Source organism: Oncorhynchus gorbuscha, linkage group LG19 (genome assembly GCF_021184085.1).
Source record: "Oncorhynchus gorbuscha isolate QuinsamMale2020 ecotype Even-year linkage group LG19, OgorEven_v1.0, whole genome shotgun sequence".
Classification (NCBI taxonomy): domain Eukaryota; kingdom Metazoa; phylum Chordata; class Actinopteri; order Salmoniformes; family Salmonidae; genus Oncorhynchus; species Oncorhynchus gorbuscha.
In genome coordinates this window covers 49492886-49512735 of record NC_060191.1, presented here as the reverse complement: position 1 = coordinate 49512735, position 19850 = coordinate 49492886, and the positions used below count along the sequence as shown (strand labels likewise).

The following is a 19850-nucleotide window of genomic DNA, read 5'->3' as shown; positions in this document are numbered from 1 at the left end:
TTCCTTCATAGCCAGTTAGGGGAGTAGGAGTGATTTGGTGCTCTGAGCTGCAAGGAGGACAATGGTGTGTAAATGTCATGGTTTTTCTCTGTATTTAAATCACCTTGTAAAATGAGAAACTCTATTTTGGGTCATTAAAAGCACTCAGATGTTACTGAGGGCTCAGGTTAGTCATTCTACCAGCCTCTGAACAGTATTTTGTTATTCCCTGCTTCCCAAGGCTTCTGGCCCGAGCAAACACACTTAGCCATTTTCCTTCATAACGCAATACAAAAGCTAGTTCCAACCAGACGCTTGTTTTAGAGAACACACACAGACACACACACAGCATAACACAACAAACAGAGAACAACAAGCACAATAAAGGTGTATGGATTTATTTTGGTACACTGAAATGAGCGTCTCATGAATAAACCCACCAGGAGGAGCAGAGTGAGTGACTCAGGCCTTTGTAAAGTAGGTTCCTGTGTCTGAGGACTCGGGCCCATTTGAACACAACAACAACATTCAGACCACGTGTCATATATTCATACAGATCTTTTCTGCTATTTTGCTATTTCACGCACCCCTGCTCCCATATCCATTAGGGCCCTCTTCTGATGCTCTGAAAAACCAAAGCTTTACCGCGGAGAACGATGACAAAGAATTGATGACAAAACACTACCAAAGGAACAGGAATACCTAAGGAACATTTCAGACAGAGAAATAAATCAGAGTAGAAAAGTACTTTAGAGCCACTTCAACAGCACCCTGCTTTGCAATCTAGGCCGAGTGCATCAGCACACTCATGTTCAGTAGGGCACACCGTAATAAAACTTTTTACAATGTAAAACTTCAATATTTGTTCTAATTGGACAACTTCAAGTAGTATCTCCTGGATTGAAAACATTTTCTCCCTACTAAACACTACTTATCTCTACTTTTCCCGTGTTTATAATGTGTTCTATTTGCTATGTGAAGGTAGAAAGTTAGTGCTGTCGGTGCTGTATGTCTCTGTAAATGATAATCTCATACACACATCTTGCCTGACCTTTCAGAGACAGCAGCAGAAGCAGTAGCAGCACAGATCGACAGAGGCAAGACTACCTGGTACACAAAGATCTCTACCCAGACCATCACCTATTCTACACGCTGCAGCGCTCAGAGCACTACACACACACACATACCAACCACACACAAATCAAACAGTCCACATCACACAGAACAAGACACAAAGGGAAACCACATCCCCTCTCCAACAGGCTGAGAGTTTAACAATGTGTAGCTGTACTAAAGCGGACTGACGACAACGTGCTGTACGTGGTGAGTCAGATAGTTCACCTCAGTGCAGTTACACTGTATCACGTTAATGGCCATAGATAAAGACACTTACAGGTAGGAACACCAAATTGCCTCAGTAAATATCCCCATGGTGGAAATGGTGAGCATGCTAAATGGTAGCTTTGTGTAAGCTATTATGGATAAACTAATAGGCCAAGGAGATGATTGCTAATCATTACTGTAGTGTAGTGTGTATATATGATCAATAACTTTGTCTTTATTTCTGCTGACAGAGGTGCAGTATATGCGTATTTGTCCATTACATTGATTGACCTTATGAGGACCTCCCAATAAGAACTATATACATTACCCAATTCATTACATTTACCCAATACATTACCGCTGTCCCCAAACAACTTAACAAATCAAACTAGAGAAAGCCATGCAGTGCAAACTGCCAATATTGCTGTAGCATAATAACACCACTCTGACTTTGACAGAGTAGGTGGCTATTAGCCATTTACGGTGCACTCTACATCCAATTTGCCATAGACACCTTAAAGGAAAACTTTCAAAATACAGAAATCATCATTGTATGATACATTTTGCATCATGCAAAATGCATCATAAGGTGATGATTTCTGTATTTTGAAAGTCAACAATAGACTACTGAAACAAATGCCAAAAGATAGTTTTAGGGAGGAAGTTTCCTTTCATGTGACATCATTGGATTATTACAGTATTTGTGGTTGAAGCGTCTAGTGTAGTTCATTATGAGCACTGTGATGATGTTAATAATAATAATATCGATCAGGCCTGGGCTGGGCTCCACCTCCGGCCTGGCCAGTGGAGTGATTAGTCTCAGAACGACCTACAGAACACACACAAGACAAACACAGACTCATAAACACAGACTCACAAACACAGACTCACAAACACAGACTCACAAACACAGACTCATAAACACAGACTCATAAACACAGACTCATAAACACAGACTCATAAACACAGACTCATAAACACAGACTCATAAACACAGACTCATAAACACAGACTCATAAACACAGACTCATAAATACAGACTCATAAATACAGACTCATAAATACAGACTCATAAACACAGACTCATAAACACAGACTCATAAACACAGACTCATAAACACAGACTCATAAACACAGACTCATAAACACAGACTCATAAACACAGACTCATAAACACAGACTCATAAACACAGACTCATAAACACAGACTCATAAACACAGACTCATAAATACAGACTCATAAATACAGACTCATAAATACAGACTCATAAACACAGACTCATAAACACAGACTCATAAACACAGACTCGGCTACTGCCTCTAATTAATGTCAAAAACAGAGAGGGCAAAAGCCCATGAATCGAATTCTAGTGGTGTGATAAGTGATGTTAGGAAAATGTAGTCATATTTAAGAAGGTTCATAGTTTATAAAGACAACGGTTTGTTGGCTCCAGCAACAGGAGCAACTGGTGTTTTGAATGGTCCAACCTCACTGATTCATGTCAAAACTGTGTTTAGGCTCAGAATACTGTCTTACTACTTATCCCATTACTCTCTCTATCTAGCCTACTGTTTATACTGCCCGTATCAAACACCCAAACCCCAGCCTTCCTCAAAGTCCCTCTATGCCCCTCACCAGCCAAATCCACAGTCCCAGTCCTAATCTCTATCCCCTCTCACCCAAACCAACTAACCCCAAGCCCAACCCAACCCAACATAACCCAACCAAGCCCAACCCAACCCAACATAACCCAACCAAGCCCAAACCAACCTAGCCTCAGTAATACCAGCCCAAGCCCTGAGGGGACTCACCGTTTAGCTCCTCCTCAGAGATGCTGGCCAGCTGGTCACAGTCGTTGTCCTCAGACAGAGAGTGACTCAGATAGTTCCCCTTGTACAGCAGCCCTGCCGTCACATGGTGGAACGGCATCTTGTCCCTGAGAGAGAGAGAAAAAGGGTGGGGGGATTAGTTTAAGAACAGTTAGATCAGAACATGAGAGAGAGCGAGATTAATCTAATGTTATGTGTCACATGCTTCATTAAACAACAGGTGTAGACTAACAGTGAAATGCTTACTTACGGGCCCCTCCCAACAATGCAGAGAGAAAAATAGATAATAGAAAAATAATAACACGAGGAATAAATACAGAAAGAGTAACGGTAACCTGGGTAACTGAGATAGATATGTACATATAGGTAGGGATAAAGTGACTAGGTAACAGGATAGATAATTGACAGAAGCAGCAGTGTATGTGATGAGTCAAAAGAGTAAGTGCAAAAAAGGGTCAATGCAGATTTCAAAGATTTTATTGAGTTACAGTTCCTAATCTATGGATTTCACGACTGTGGATACAGATATGCATCTGTTGGTCACAGACACCTTAAAAAAAAGTAGGGGTGTGGATCAGAAAACCAGTCAGTACCTGGTGTGACCACCATTTGCCTCATGCAGCGCGACACATCTCCTTCGCATATAGTTGATCAGGCTGTTGATTGCGGCCTGTGGAATGTTGTCCCACTTTTCTTCAATGGCTGTGCGAAGTTGCTGGATATTGTTGGGAACTGGAACAAGCTGTCATACATCATCCAGAGCATACCAAACATGCTCAACGGGTCACATGTCTGGTGAGTACGCAGGCCATGGAAGAACAGGGACATTTTCAGCTTCCATTATTTGTGTACAGATCCTTGTGACATAGAGATCATGCTGAAACGTGAGTTGATGGCGACGGAAGAATGGCACGACAACGTGTTTGTCACGGTATCTCTGTGCATTCAAATTGCCATAGATAAATTGCAATTGTATTCGTAGTCCGTAGCTTATGCCTGCTCATACCATAACTCCAATGCCACGATGGAGCACTCTGTTCACAATGTTGACATCAGCAAACCTCTCGTCCATACAACGCCCTATACATGGTCTGAGATTGTGAGGCCGGTTGGACGTACTGACAATTGAACGCTCCCTCAAAACTTGAGACATCTGTGGCATTGTGGTGTATGACAAAACTGCACATATTAGTGTGGCCTTTTATTGTCCCCAGCAAAAGGTGCACCTGTGTAATGATTATGCTGTTTAATCAGCTTCTTGTTACGCTACAACTGTCAGGTGGATGGATTATCTTTGCAAAAGAGAAATGCTCAAGGATGTAAAAAATGTGTGCACAACATTTTAGAGAAATAAGCTTTTTGTGTGTATGAAAACTTTCGGGGATCTTTTATTTCAGCTCGTGAAACATGGAACCAACACTTTACATGTGCGTTTATAGTTTTGTTCAGTATATTTAACTAACTATATAGCAGTTTTATGGCTTGAGGTATAAGCTGTTCAGGGTCCTTTTGGTTTCAGGGCCTTCCTCTGACACCGCCTGGCATAGAGTTCCTAGATGGCAGGGAGCTTGGCCCCTGTGAAATACTGGGTCGTACGCACTACCCTCTGTAACGCTTTGCATTCTAATCCCAAGCAGTTGCCATACCAAGCGGTGATGCAGCCAGTCAAGATCTTCTCAATGATGCAGCTGTAGAATGTTCTGAGTATTTTGAGGGACCATGCCAAATGTTTTTAAGCCTCCTGAGTGGCTTGTTGTGCCTTCTTCATGACTGTGTCGGTGTGTGTGGACTCTGATAATTCCTTAGTAATGTGGTCACCTAAGACCTTGAAGCTCTCGACCCGCTCCACTACAGCACCATCGATATGGATGGGGGAGTGCTCGGCCCTCCATTTCCTGTAGTTCACGATAAGCTCCTTTGTCTTGCTGAAGTAAGTATGTGGACACGTCTTCAAATGAGTGGATTTGGCTACTTCAGCCACACCCATTGCTGACAGGTGTAAAAAAAAAATCACAAAGCCATGCAATCTCCATAGACAAGCATTTGCAATAGAATATATCTGCCCCGGTACACTGTAAGTGCTGTTATTGTGAAGTGGAAACGTCTAGGAGCAACAATGGCTCAGCCGTGAAGTGGTAGGCTACACAATCTTTCAGAACGGAACGCATGGTGTTGAAGCACATAGAGCGTAAAAATCGTCTATCCTCGGTTGCAACACTCACTACTGAGTTCCAAACTGCCTCTGGAAGCATTTTCAGGACAAGGGGTTTCCATGGTCGAGCAGTTCCATACAAGCCTAAGAACACCATATTGAATGCCAAGTGTCGAATGGAGTGGTGTAAAGCTCGCCACCATTGGACTCTGGGGCAATGGAAACACATTCTCTGGAGTGATGAATCACGCTTTACCATCTGGCAGTCAGAGGGACGAATCTGGGTTTGGCGGATGCCAGGAGAATGCTACAATGAATAGTGCCAAACGTAGAGTTTGGTGGAGAAGGAATGGGTCTGGGGCTGTTTTTCATGGTTTGGGCTAGGCCCCTTAGTTCCGTTGAAGGAAAATCTTAACGCTACAGCATACAATTACATTCTTGACGATTCTGTGGCAAAAGTTGGGGAAGACCCTTTTCTGTTTCAACATGACAATGCCATTGTGCACAAAGCAAGGTCCATACAGAAATGGTTTGTCGAGATCTGTGTGGAAGAACTTTACTGGCCTGCACAGAGCCCTGACCTTAACCCCATCAAAAACCTTTGAGATTAATTGGAACGCCGACTATGAGCCAGACCTAATCGCCCAACATCGGTGCCTGACCTCACTAATGCTCTTGTGGCTGAATGGAAGCAAGTCCCTGCAGCAATGTTCCAACATCTAGTGGAAAACCTTCCCAGAAGAGTGGAGGCTGTTATACAGTAGCATCAAAGGGGGGACCAAGTCCATATTAATGCCCATACATTTTTATGAGATGTTTGACTACAAGGTGTCCACATACTTGGTCATGTAGTGTATATGGCAATTACAAATCAAAACTGGAGGGTTTTCACAGATAAAAATGTATATACTGTAGAATGTATAAGCTGGAAGTAGAAGCCTAAGTGTTGTTGTCCATTAGTTTACACCAATTAGGGGAGGGGTGGTAGGGTTAGGGGAAAATAATAAATAAGGAAAACATATTTAATAATATTTTTTTTAAATAATATATATTTACAAAAATCTACATACAGTGCATTCGGAAAGTATTCAGGCCTCTTCCTTTTTTTCCCATTTTATAACGTTACAGACCTATTAAAAAATGTATTAAATTATATTTTCTCCTCATCAATCTATACACAATACCCTGCAATGACAAAGCGTAAAACAGGTTTTTAGAACATTTCAAAAGGTTTAGAGACCTTATTCACAAAAGTATTCAGACCCTTTGCTATTCGACGCAAAATTGAGCTCAGGTGCATCGTGTTTCCATTGTTCATCCTTGAGATGCTTCTACAACTTGATTGGAGACCACCTGTGGTAAATTCATTGATTGGACATGATTTGGAAAGGCACACACCTGTCTATATAAGGTCTCACAGTTGACAGTGCATGTCAGAGCAAAAACCAAGTCATGAGGTGGAAGGAATTGTCCGTAGAGCTCCGAGACAGGATTGTGTCGATGCACAGATCTGGGGAAGGTACCAAAACATTTCAGCAGCATTGAAGGTCCCCAAAATCACAGTGGCCTCCATCATTCTTAAATCAAAGACGTTTGGAACCACCAAGACTCTTCCTAGAGCTGGCCGTCTGTCCAAAATCAGCAATCGGGAGAGAAGGGCCTTGGTCAAGGAGGTGACCAAGAACACGATGGTCACTATGGCAGAGCTCCAGAGTTCCTCTGTGGAGATAGGCGATCCACCCAAAAGGACAACCATCTATGCAGCACTCCACCAATCAGGCCTTTATGGTAGAGTGGACAGGCGGTCGCCGCTCCTCAGTAAAAAGCACATGAGAGAAAGAGAGAGAAACTCCCAAAATACAGGTGTGGCAAGCTTGTAGCGTCATGCCCAAGAATACTCAAGGCTGTAATCGCTGCCAATGGGTGGATGCCTCTTGAACCAAGTAGGCCAGTTGAGAACAAGTTCTCATTTACAACTGCGACCTGGCCAAGATAAAGCAAAGCAGTACAACACAAACAACAACACAGAGTTACACATGGAATAAACAAACGTACAGTCAATAACACAATAGGAAAACGTCTATATATAGTGTGTGCAAATTAGGTAAGATTAGGGAGGTAATACATAGGCTGCAAAGTAATTACAATTTAGCAAAAAAACACTGGAGTGATAGATATGCAGAAGATGAATGTTCAAGTAGATACTGGGGTGCAAAGGAGCATAATAAAACAAAACAAAAAAACAATATGGGGATGAGGTAGTTGGATGGGCTATTTACAGATGGGCTATGTACAGGTGCAGTGATCTGTGAGCTGCTCTGACAGCTGATGCTTAAAGTTAGTGAGGGAGATATGAGCCTCCAGCTCCAGTGATTTTTGCACTTCGTTCGAATGAGGAGTTGAAAGAAAGAAAGAGGCTATGTGTGATATAGAAAAATATATTTAAATCTCATAGGCCAACGGGTAAGGTAGTGTACACATTTTCAACTGAACACTCCGCCAACCACCACTCTCAATAGAGGGATATTTGTCATGCTTTGACTTGCAACCACTCTCCAACTTTTGGCGAACTAATTTCAGGATTCCGAGATGCATCACAAAAACTAATTGGTGAAGGAGGTTGCGCAGTTGCACACATCATTAACCAGGGCCTGGAAAACGGCTGGAACATTAGTAAATCCAAATGGCATGAACCTTTACTCATAATGTCCATTAGGAGTGTTGAACGCTGTCTTCCACTCATCTCCCTGTCTGATGCGCATCATATTGTGCGCATTCCGTAAATCCAATTTAGAGAAAACCATAGCTCCCTGGAGTCTCTCAAAAGCTGATGACATAAGAGGAAGGGAGTAACGGTTCTTGATGGTAATGTTACTTCAACCCTGGAAATCGATACAGGGACGTAATCCCCCATTCTTCTTCCCAACAAAGAAAAAACCCGCTCCTGCACGTGAACTGGATGGCCGAATAACATCAGCCACCAGCGCCTCCTCAATGTAACTGTTCATGGCTGCAGTATCTGGATCTAAGAGAGAACACAGCCCTCCTCTCAGAGGAGTGGTACCAGACAGGAGGTCGATGGCACAATCGTAGGGCCTGTGAGGAGGTAGTTTGCTGGCCCTTTGTTTACTGAGGACCTGACCCAAATCGCAGTAATCCCGAGGTACGCGGGAAAGGTCCGGCTTGTCAAACCCAGCCAGAGGAACAGGAGGATCGGAAGTCTACAGACGAGCAGGACCGGAAAAGTGTGGAGAGAGTGAACTGGCATGACGGATTCCATCCCAGAACTCTTCCCGAAGGCCAGTCAATTTGAGGATTATGGGTGGAAAGCCACGGATGTCCAAGAACCAGGGGAAGTTCAGGAGAGTCCACCAGATGTAACTGGATAAGCTCCACATGGTCATCCAGAACTCGTAGCTGAATAGGCATGGTGTGTTGCTTCACCTTCCCAGACCCTAGGTTGTTGACCATCCAGCGCAGTGACCGACAACGGAGTGTACAGCTCAGTGAGTGGCAGCCTCTGTTGGTTAGCTAATGTGCGATCCAGAAAGCAGTCAGTATCCCCAGAGTCTATGAAAGCAGGAATGTCCAACTGTTCATTGTCCCAACACAGGTTGGCCGGAAGCAAGGTGCGTACCGTATCGGCCGCAGGAGACTGTATCTGACTGTCTGGTGCCTCCCTATTGCATCGGCTCCTCTGAAGGATTTGAAGGAGAACCATAGCCGAATTGAGAACCTTGGCGAGGTACAGGACAAGCAGGCCCAGCATACGGCAGTGGAACAAATGAAGAATCGACTCCCTTAGCGGGGCACGAAACACTGGAACCAACTCGGAACCTGTCCGTCCTATCATGACGACGTTCCCGAAACCGGTTGTCAATCCGGATGGCCAGAACGATAAGCTCCTCCAGAGTGTCAGGGTTGTCCCGGGAAGCAAGTTCGTCCTTGAGAACCTCGCTGAGTCCGTTCAGAAAGACTGAGTGAAGTGCCTCTATATTCCAACCGCTCTCAGCGGCGAGCATTCCGAAAGTCAATGGCGTAGTCAGCTCCGCTCCGGCTGCCCGGCCAAAGTGCAACGAGTGTTTGAGCGGCAGTCCTACCACTGATGGGGTGATCAAAAACCCTCCTCATCTCCTGAGTGAAGCTTTGCCAATTGAAACAAATGTCTGATTGCTGCTCCCAGATGGCTGTGGCCGAGGCCAGAGCCCGTCTTGAGAGCAAGGAGATGACATATGCCACTCTGGAACGCTCAATGGGAAACGTTGATGCTTACAGCTCAAAGGCCAGCGAACACTGGAGCAGGAACCCATGACACCTCCCAGATTGCCCCTCATAGAGCTCCGGGCTGGGAGATGAGGCTCCCGAGGGGAGGGAGACGATAAGTTGGTAGGAAGTGGAGGGTTAGAAACCACCACAGGTTCAGCAACAGTTGCTCCTGTCTGTCTCTGTAGAGTGAACACAAGAGTTCCTAAATCCTCCGACAATGTCTTCAGTCGTGCCTCATGGCGACCAATCACTGTTCCATGGTGAGTGAGAGCAGACCGTAAGTGGTGGAGCTCGGAATGTCCCTCGGACGACAGAGAAATCTCTGCTGGGTCCATTGAGGCTCAGGTCTACTGTGACATTAGTGCTAGTATGAACTCAGACGCAGGCACAGAGAAACACAGCAGGCAGAGGTGAGGGCTAATCCAGAATATTTACTTAAGGTCTTCTTAGCAAAGCAACAAAGCAAGGGCACACGAGAACACTGAACAAACATGAGACCTGAGAAACTGGCCCAGTCCACAGAGGAACCTAAATAGTCATCCAGAGGGTGACCCCAATAACCTCAATCAGGGTCACCTGGATACTAGAAGTAACCCAAGGGTGCTCTCCAGTGGAAACCTCAAATAGTACACTCAAGGGAGAAAACTTGACCTGCGACAGTTTGTCAGTAAACGGGAAAGTGAGTGTACCATTGATTGCTACCGTCCAAGAGATCACTTTTTGTGAGATTTTAAGATTGATTCATTAAGAATCAAAGAAAGCGAATTGGAACAATCAAAGAATAAAAAACAGTACTTTGTCACTGCTAATAAAGTCTTGTCTATTTTCCCGTAATTCTATAACTAGGCTAACTCATTTGTCTTGTGGCATTATTTCTCTGTGAATGTAACATACTACTGCGCTCTGATCTCTGAAATATTGATGCACCCCATATGAACAGTATTCATACAATTATTGAAATGTTTTACTTATCGTAGGGCCACATTGGGTGCTAGTTTCAATTTATCTTGGGTATTTAATATCAATCAATGGCATCCCCTTGTGCAAAGAAATATAATTAGTTCACTTTGGTGTTTATATACAGTATATTGTAACTCTATGGTCCTACTATACATTAGGATTTGTCTCACGTTTCTGACACTTTAAGAGCTACTCTGTTTAAAAGGCTTGTGTAACCCAGAGCATTGCAGCAGACATGGAGTAGAATACAGAGCAGGGAGAGGATAACTAGAGAGGTCCTTCCTACTTTTGGGGTCTCCTCCAGACCCAGGGGTAGGTTAGTGAGTCTCTTCCCACAGCCCCTATATCTCTGCGGGTGTAGCACTGTGAGTCTGGCAAGTGAGAGTATAGGTTAGTAAATCTATGACCATGGATAAAATGACCATGGATAAAACAGAACTACATGTAACTGAAACAAGATGTGTGTATGAGTCCAGAGAGACAGCGTAGTGTTGGGCCAACTAAACCATCCGCTACTGTATTGTATGCATTGTTCTAACAGCAGGACAGTGTTGAACAAACATAAGTGGGAAACAGTGTACTCGCTCGTACACGCACACACACACACACACACACACACACACACACACACACACACACACACACACACACACACACACACACACACACACACACACACACACACACACACACACACACACACACACACACACACACACACACACACACACACACACACACACACACACACACACACACGCACACACACACACACACAGATGTGCTGCAGACACTGCAGTAGATCGACCAGAAGTGGCAATAAAACCCACTTCTTATTTTATTTGTTTATGATTCAAATGCATAATGTTACCCCATTATTTACTATATAGGCGTACAATAGAGAAAGCAGAGGTGGTCTGACAGTGTACTGTATATAACAATTTGTTATTTGTCATATACCCATTACTAATGGCAAACTCATTACTAATGGCGTGCTTTGAAACCAACCTGTGAGAGACAGAGAGAGCGAGAAGCTACATTCCTCCAGATTGGAATATTATGCATCAGGGCCCACGGATTCACTAGACCACAAATTATACTGTATATTCTGGCTTGCCCTCAAGGAGTGGATCAGAAGGCTATGCATATGCATATGTTCTGGAGGAGAGAGGGGGAGGAAAGGTGTGACCACTAGCCTGCCACCTACAGGGGGACCTAACCTCAGACCTAAGGGAGTGCTGGAAAGCATAACTAATTAACCTGTTGTCTCATTTAGGTTGGTGCCTGTGTCCAGAGGCTATTCATGACTAATCAACCTGTTACATCTCCCAAAACCGCACTAATGTCTTGAGACATATAGAGGGGAGCAAGGCATGACCAATCAACCTGCTGTGTCAGTGAAGACCCCAACTGTGTTTGTGTGTGTGACCTGCCCTGTCCTTTGGGAAGGCATGACTATTCAAACTCCAGCCTTACTACAGGCAGCAACAATGTTATGCATTAGCCTTCTGTGTGATGCCCAGGGATACCCGATGGCCATTCCTCACTTCCAAACCCACAGCACGCACACACACAAAGTCAATTGTATGATGGAGTTGGACATGGTATGGTATGATGTTGAGAATACTCTGAATTGGATCAGACCAACACAAAATGATCATAGGGTCAAACTAAACAAAATTCCCAACAAACTTCTGAAAGATGCATTTCATGTGTCAAATATGATCCAACTTAAGTTGATTCTCACATACTGTACTGTAAGTTACAGTGCAGCAACAGCTGTACAGCACAATGCAAGATAGCCTATAGCCAAGGTCGTAACTGTTATATAGTTAAAGACGTATGGTGCTGAATATTCATCATGTAGTTTATATTGATAGTTCCTTCTGCTCATGAGAGCTCAAAAGACAAACCCTCAGCACACTGCTTTAAAACATCTCTAGTTATGACAACCCTTGACTGGTGTGTATACAGTTTAAATAGCCCCCCCAAAATATTATGTTTTTGTTGATCGATCCTACACATACTGTACAGTAAGCAATGATAGATGAGGTATCAATGAGAGCTGAAGCTTTACATTAAGGTTGTGGCTTGACACTGGTCAATGTGGCCATGCCTGATAAGTAATCTAAGGTCATAACTTGTCCATACTTGACGACACAATTCAGTCCTTCAGCAGTCTTTATTGATGAGCCATGTCAACCCTCCACTCAATATTTTTGTTAAACAGAAAACCCAGACATATGGCAGCAGATCCACAAGGTCTGCCATGAGAGGTGACTGTATAGTTCCCCTAAGGAAAAGCACCTTTAGTAAATCTGCATTCTCTGTGAGAGCTTCCCATGTCTGGAATACACTGCCATCAGACACACATAACTGCACCACATATCACACTTTCACAAAATGCTTGAAGACTTGGCTAAAGGTCAATCAGATTTGTGAACATGGTCCCTAGCTGTGTGCTGCCACTTTCCATGTTGTCTGTAGCTTGTGAGGTATGGAAACACTTTGTTGCTTTTATGAATTTTGTCTTGCTGCTTTTTGTTCTATGTTGCTCTGTCTGTATGCTATGTCTTGCTTGTCCTATGTTGCTATGTTGCTATGTCTATGGTGCTATTGTCTATATTGTAATTGTTTTTAATAACCTGCCCAGGGACTGCGGTTGAAAATTAGCCGGCTGGCTAAAACCGGCACTTTTACTGAAACGTTGATTAATGTGCACTGTCCCTGTAAAAATAAAATAAACTAAACTAAACTAAGCTTCAAGTTTTAATGTAATGTGCACAAGTATAGTGAAATGTCTTTCTTGCAAGCTCCAAACCCAAAATGCAGTAATTAATATCAATGCAGCACTAAAAATAACATAAGGTAGAACAAAAACACACAAGAAATAAAAATAAGAACATAAGAAAGTAAGAAGCTAGATACAGGGTCAGTTCCAATACAATACTGGAGTGATAGAGGTTGACATGTATAGGGGTATGATGACTAGGCATCAGAATGTATGATTAACAGAGTAACTAAACCTAGAACCAACATGATGCCTCCTTCACCATGACTAGTCTGGTGTAAATAAATACAGTATACAGTAGAACGCCTTTAGCCAACTACTGAAGGTAAGGTGCAGCGGGGTGACAACAGTAGCACCTCTGCTGCATTTCCTCCAGTGGACAAGTCTAAATGGCACAATGACATGATATATTTCCTCATGACACCGTATGTGAAGTGTAGTCTGGTTGGGTCGTTCCACCTCAAAAAGCACTAGAAAATAGGATTTCAACACTCACCATCTCAAATTGTTCTGAAATCGTATATATCGTTAGAACTAGAAAAGATTAGCATTCCTGCAACATTATTTTGTTGATAAATAATTTGATCTCTGACACATTAAGCTAATTGATTGCAGTCAAACTGCCAATTTTAATTTAGATGATTTATATAATATTCAATAAATATAGTATTTAACATCGGATTTGGAAACCCCTTTTTTCTAACAGTGAGTTAGACATGAGGATCCAAAGAAATGGTCTGAAGCCACCCACGGATGTCTGTAGTGACGCCTCAATCACTGAGATGCAGTGCCATAGACCGCTGAACCAGGGTCTGTAGTGACGCCTCAATCACTGAGATGCAGTGCCATAGACCGCTGAACCAGGGTCTGTAGTGACGCCTCAATCACTGAGATGCAGTGCCATAGACCGCTGAACCAGGGTCTGTAGTGACGCCTCAATCACTGAGATGCAGTGCCATAGACCGCTGAACCAGTGTCTGTAGTGACGCCTCAATCACTGAGATGCAGTGCCATAGACCGCTGAACCAGGGTCTGTAGTGACGCCTCAATCACTGAGATGCAGTGCCATAGACCGCTGAACCAGTGTCTGTAGTGACGCCTCTATCACTGAGATGCAGTGCCATAGACCGCTGAACCAGGGTCTGTAGTGACGCCTCTATCACTGAGATGCAGTGCCATAGACCGCTGAACCAGGGTCTGTAGTGACGCCTCTATCACTGAGATGCAGTGCCATAGACCGCTGAACCAGTGTCTGTAGTGACGCCTCTATCACTGAGATGCAGTGCCATAGACCGCTGCGCCACTCGGGGGCCCAGAGTAAGATGGTTTGGGATGAGTTGGACCACAGAGTGAAAAGCAGCCACTAAGTGATCAACCTTATGTGGGAACTCCTTCAAGACGGTTGGAAATGCATTCCAGGTGAAGCTGGTTGAGAGAATGCCAAGAGTGTGCAAAGCTGACAACAAGGCAAAGGGTGGCTACTATGAAGAATCTCCAATATAAAATGTATTTGGATTTGTTTAACACTTTTTTGGTTACTACATGATTCCATATGTGTTATTTCATAGGTTTGATGTCTTAACTGTTATTCTACAGTGAAGACAATAGTAAAAAATAAATAAAAACCCTGGAATGAGTAGGTGTGTCCAAACTTTTGACTGGTACTGTAGGTACCATTGACTTGCATTGGATGTGTACCACAAATGCTAAACACATGCTAAACTTACATTTGAAACAGTGGCCAGGTAAACTAAACCAAAGCATTGGTTGCTGTCATACCTGGTCCATAGATGGCTTACAGGGTAAGAAAAGTAATATGTCCATTTGTAATTTGGATGAACGATCCCTTTAACATCCTTAAAAAATAATCACCTAATAGCAGAAACATCACCATCTAGTGGTCTGAATTTGTAACATCAGGATGTTGAATGGGACATAAACCCAACTTCAATGACTAATTTCTCTGAACAGAGCAAAAAACAATCACCAAATTCACTGAAAATACATTATATAGGATGAAAAAACAATACTCAGAGCCGCAGCTCCATAATACTTGTCAGACAGAGATGTGATACTATATAATGGGGTGGGATTGAAGTGGGTGACTTTGGACCATTTCTTTGGATCCTCATGTCTTTCTCATTGTTAGAAAAAAGTTTGGTCCAAATCTGATGTTAGGTACTGTAATTGTTGAATATTATATGAATACTATAAATAAAAATGGCCAATTTGGGTGCAATCAATTAGCTTTAATTTCTCAGAGATCAAATTATATTTCAACAAAACAATGTTTCCGGAATACTTATGTTATCGTTTTTTTATCGACATAATTTTCTTTAGAACAATATGAGATGGTGGGTGTCATGGCTTGCTGAAATGGAACGTCCTCTTTGAGTAATCATCTGCTATGAGCTCTACAGTTTTAATCTGAACTCTAAAAACCCATCAATGATGCCATTAAACATTAGCCACAGAAGGACAGACACTAAACTATGATTGAAGACAACTGATGTTAAAGTATGCCACCAATATTGATTACAACTCTGTTATAGTCAAGTGACAAAGGAAAAATATGTTTTTAAAAACATATATTCTGGTCACACATGGCAAGGGAAGTAATACTTCCGAAAATTAGAATACGAATCCCACAGCCATCCTAACTGCCAGCCCAGTCCACTACACAGGCTATACGTGTATATGAGCAGAAGGTTGTTAGAGATCCCAGTCCCTGCGGTTCTGTTGCTTACCCATACTGATCCCCATACTCTGTGGTGGGGTACAGATGCAGCACAACAGGCTCCTTCACCGGGCTCTCCATCATGTCTCTGGGGGTAGGGGTTCCTGAACCCGGTAACTCTCCCTCTCCTTCTCCTCCTACCTCAGGTACAGGTTCCTCTGTCCGACTCTGAGGCTCCTGCTCCGTCACTTCCATCAGACGTTTCTGCAGGCAGACTCCTAGTCCCAAACACAGCTGCAGCAGCAGGCTGCCTGTCCCCGGACAACTGAGCCCGACTGCTGCCTCACGAATTTGGGCTTCTCCCAAAGCAGCAGCATCAGTATCCGGAAATCCGTTGATAATATATGAGCCGTGGAAGAGGCAGTATAGTGGCTCTCTCTCACTCACTCACTCACTCACTCCCCCACTCACTGACTCTCTCACCCTCTCCCATTATCTTTCTCTGTCTCTATTTCCCCCTCTCTCTCTCTCTTTTACTCACTCACTCAAACACTCAGGCAAACATTCCTCCGCATGTGGAAACAAGGTTGAAGACTCATTAGTGAGTCCTGACTCCCAATGACTGCAATAGCCTTTAGTCTGCGGCTGCGCTCCCGCTCATACCTAGCTAAGTGTATTCACAGTGCGTCGCGACAACAAATGTTGCAAAAGTCTACCTGGTGCGCGACATGTGTAAAAAAATATATTTAAAAAGTGACATGCAATGATAAGCCCGCGTAAAAAGCGGGCGTCACGGAAGACTCAGCGGTAGAGGAGCACCCATAGCGCCTCACAGCCCCGAGGGGGGGGACACTCAGCTCGCTGTTCTAATGAGATGTGTGAAAATAGAAATTCAAACCTCCAGAACAACACAGCTATCCAGAATAATTTCTGGTATATTGTTAACCACACACTCATCATCAGTATGATAGAGGGTTAGTGTTGACATGGAATGATCTGATAATCAAAATGCATTGGGATCAATTATTCATCTCTGCCAGTCACTGAAATGTCATGGCATTTTGCTGGGTCTTTTCGTATTTACATTCATACCATGGTAGGCCTGCACTACAATATCGAAATGATGATGCAGTTCTGTGATTAGTCTACAGTTTTTTTCTTTATCTACTCCACAATACCAAAATAAATGTTATATTTATCGATTTTAGAATCAAGCCTATTCTCTATCATAATAACACCAATAGAAAAATGTAAGTATGATGGTCTGATGAAGACTGTTCTGTTAAGCCTACTCAGAGGATAAATTCGATTACATTTGAAAGATATAGCACACATTTAAGCGATTTGAAAATTCAAACATCATACCGAAACTGTCAATCCATTCAAAATGATCGGCACGTTCCTCTGTCAATCATGCTAGACAGAGGAACGTAGGCTATTAAATAACAACAGGTGCAGAAGAACCAGTAAATACTTAGGCAGTCAGAAATAGGCTATTTCCAATGGGTACAGATAAGTTCAAATGTTACTGAATATGACTCAAATGTTATCTTGAATTCCAGATGTACCTTTCAGGGGAGCAGTGGGTTGTCTTTGAAAGCGATGAATCAAATCCGTAGTCGATAGGATCCCCTAATTAGACGAACTGGGATCCAGTTTAAATACCTCGCCTGAATTCTCATAAATGATGGTTGTTTTTTTATTGTTGCAATAAGCTACAATGTGGAACAATTTTTCTACCACAACAAAAGGATGCGTTGGTTGATCGTCTTTCTGTTGACAAGTCCATGCGTAGCTTACTGGGAACATTCACTGCCCCAGTTCCAACCGGCGCAATCAAACAGTTGCACTTTTGGACCAAGTCCCATCAATTTTCACAGCCCCTATCCGTCCACACCATATCCATATGCTACAGTGATATAGGTTCTCGCCGCTCAGAAAATGTTGTCTAAGTAACCCAAGCCGTTTGTTTCGTGTAACTGTCCTATAGCTGCCAGATTTATTGGTGCCAAACGCCTGGAGAGATTGATGATAGAGCCTTCGGCGGCGTTCAAGGCGAAGCTCCTACACAATCAATTTCTCAGGACGCTTTAGAGTTCGGTGTTTAACGGTTGTTTGCCTCTCCAATCCACCTTTCGGTGTCAATTCTAGGGTTTTCTACTGAAAAACAGGTCTTATCCTTGCAAAAACGGTTCAGTCATAATTTCTTCTTCCACAGGCTGTTGTTAACCAATGTGTCGCCCGCGCTCAACAAGGACAGACTGACCAGCGGAGAGTCATTACTCTGGTTTAGCACTGCACATCCGTTAGATCTGCGCGCCTTATTGAAATGTGGGCTCATCTGCAACCATTAGGGAACTTAACTATTCTTTTTTTTTATTTTTATTATTCATAGCCTACGCCCTTTTGAGTTTACAAAGGGCTAACATAGCCTATCAATTCTCATCCATACGTTTGAGTAAATTTATATGATATGGTCATTGGTCACCTAAATCCAGCTCATGCATGTTCTTCAATACTTCGTTTAATTTTCCCTTTGGCTGTTTTAGACTTTCAGGCTATTCATTTTCAGAAGATTAAATGCACGGTATATTTAACATTCCAGAGACTCCTGTTGTAACATTATAACCTGCATGAATAAAGACTGCTATGGATTTCACAGTCACCAACAGAATGATTTTCATCTTCCCCACTAAACTGAACCGCATCTCCAGAAATTCTCTAGACAGGCACTACTCCCTGGTTAACAGGGGCAGACTGGGACCAAAAAATGGTCTCTGGCATTTCTGACACACCAGGCAATTATTTTCTGTTATGCCACTCACGGCCAATTTTTTTCCTAGAGGCCCCCTCAAAGGCCCATTTTTCTTGCCAGATAATGATATTTTTTGTCCTAAAAACTGTCTAAAAATGTTAGACAGACCCCCTGATCAAAAAGAATGTACCCAGTTAACATCACATTCCCTATGGCTCTATAGCTGAGTGGTCCCACTATCAGTAATAAGTTGGTTTCTATTAATATTTAATTAAAATATATCCCAGGGATTTCGTGTAGCTTCATAATAAAGACTACATTAAATGTGCGGCTAATTCCCATGTGACTGGATTGGGAGAGAAAAGTTGCTTATGTCATAATAAAAGTCAGTTTTGATTTGTAACTTGTGAGAGGCCTGTAGTATAGAGGCAGCCAGCTTTAAGTTTGACATACTTATCACATTTTTCATTTCATGGTAATTTAGACAGTTAAATTAGAAAGCATCTCTATCCTCTTCAGGTTCCACATAATTGTTCATTCCTGTGTGACTGAGAAAGACTCTTCATGAGTCTGCTGTGGACATGGCAATGTTAAGCTATAGTGGGGAATTGTAAAACTAATTCTCAACACCCACAAAGTTTTTGTATCCACAATCATTAGTTTCATGAATACCTTAACTTACAGTCTTTCATCACTGTAGGTGTTACAGAGACCATGTGGATCCAGGCAAAATGTGGCAAAATACCAGATAGAATTGTGAATCCTTTCTGGCTACTGTGTTGTCTGTGCTGTGTGAATATTTGCAGTAAGCAACTGAAACTATTGACAGCTCATTATTAAGGCAAATTAAGCATACAGCAAAAGCTAATTAAGTATAATATTCAAGTAGAGTGGAGATTGTTTTCCTTTTCAAGATTTTGCTAATTCACTCCTCATTATAACCTTTTCCTCTCTCTCTCTCACACACACACGCGCGCGCGCGTGCAAATGAGAATCCCCCACACTTCTCACACCTTCCGTTAGCTCTAAGCTCAATCTCTACACCAGCTGCCTCAGAAGGCTCATCTCATGAGAACTGTGTGTGTGTGTGCCTTGTATACTGTTGCTCAGGTTAGTT

The 19850-nt window shown here is 42.9% G+C and overlaps 1 protein-coding gene across 2 annotated transcripts in view; it reads right to left on the bottom strand.

The window, feature by feature from the left end:
• The window catches only part of caln1 (calneuron 1), a 53414-nt gene extending 35196 nt beyond the window's left edge, over positions 1-18218 (bottom strand). Inside the window, exons 1-2 of one of the 2 annotated variants that reach the window (XM_046316332.1) lie at positions 17547-18218; positions 3115-3239 (exon numbers count right to left, since the gene is read on the bottom strand). In XM_046316332.1, the coding sequence (XP_046172288.1) occupies positions 3115-3232 (118 nt within the window). In that variant the 5' untranslated portion in view covers positions 3233-3239; positions 17547-18218. Of the gene's footprint in view, positions 1-3114; positions 3240-16048; positions 16462-17546 lie in introns of those variants that run through there. The other variant, XM_046316331.1, reaches the window with a different exon arrangement.
• Positions 18219-19850: the final 1632 nt, after the last annotated feature.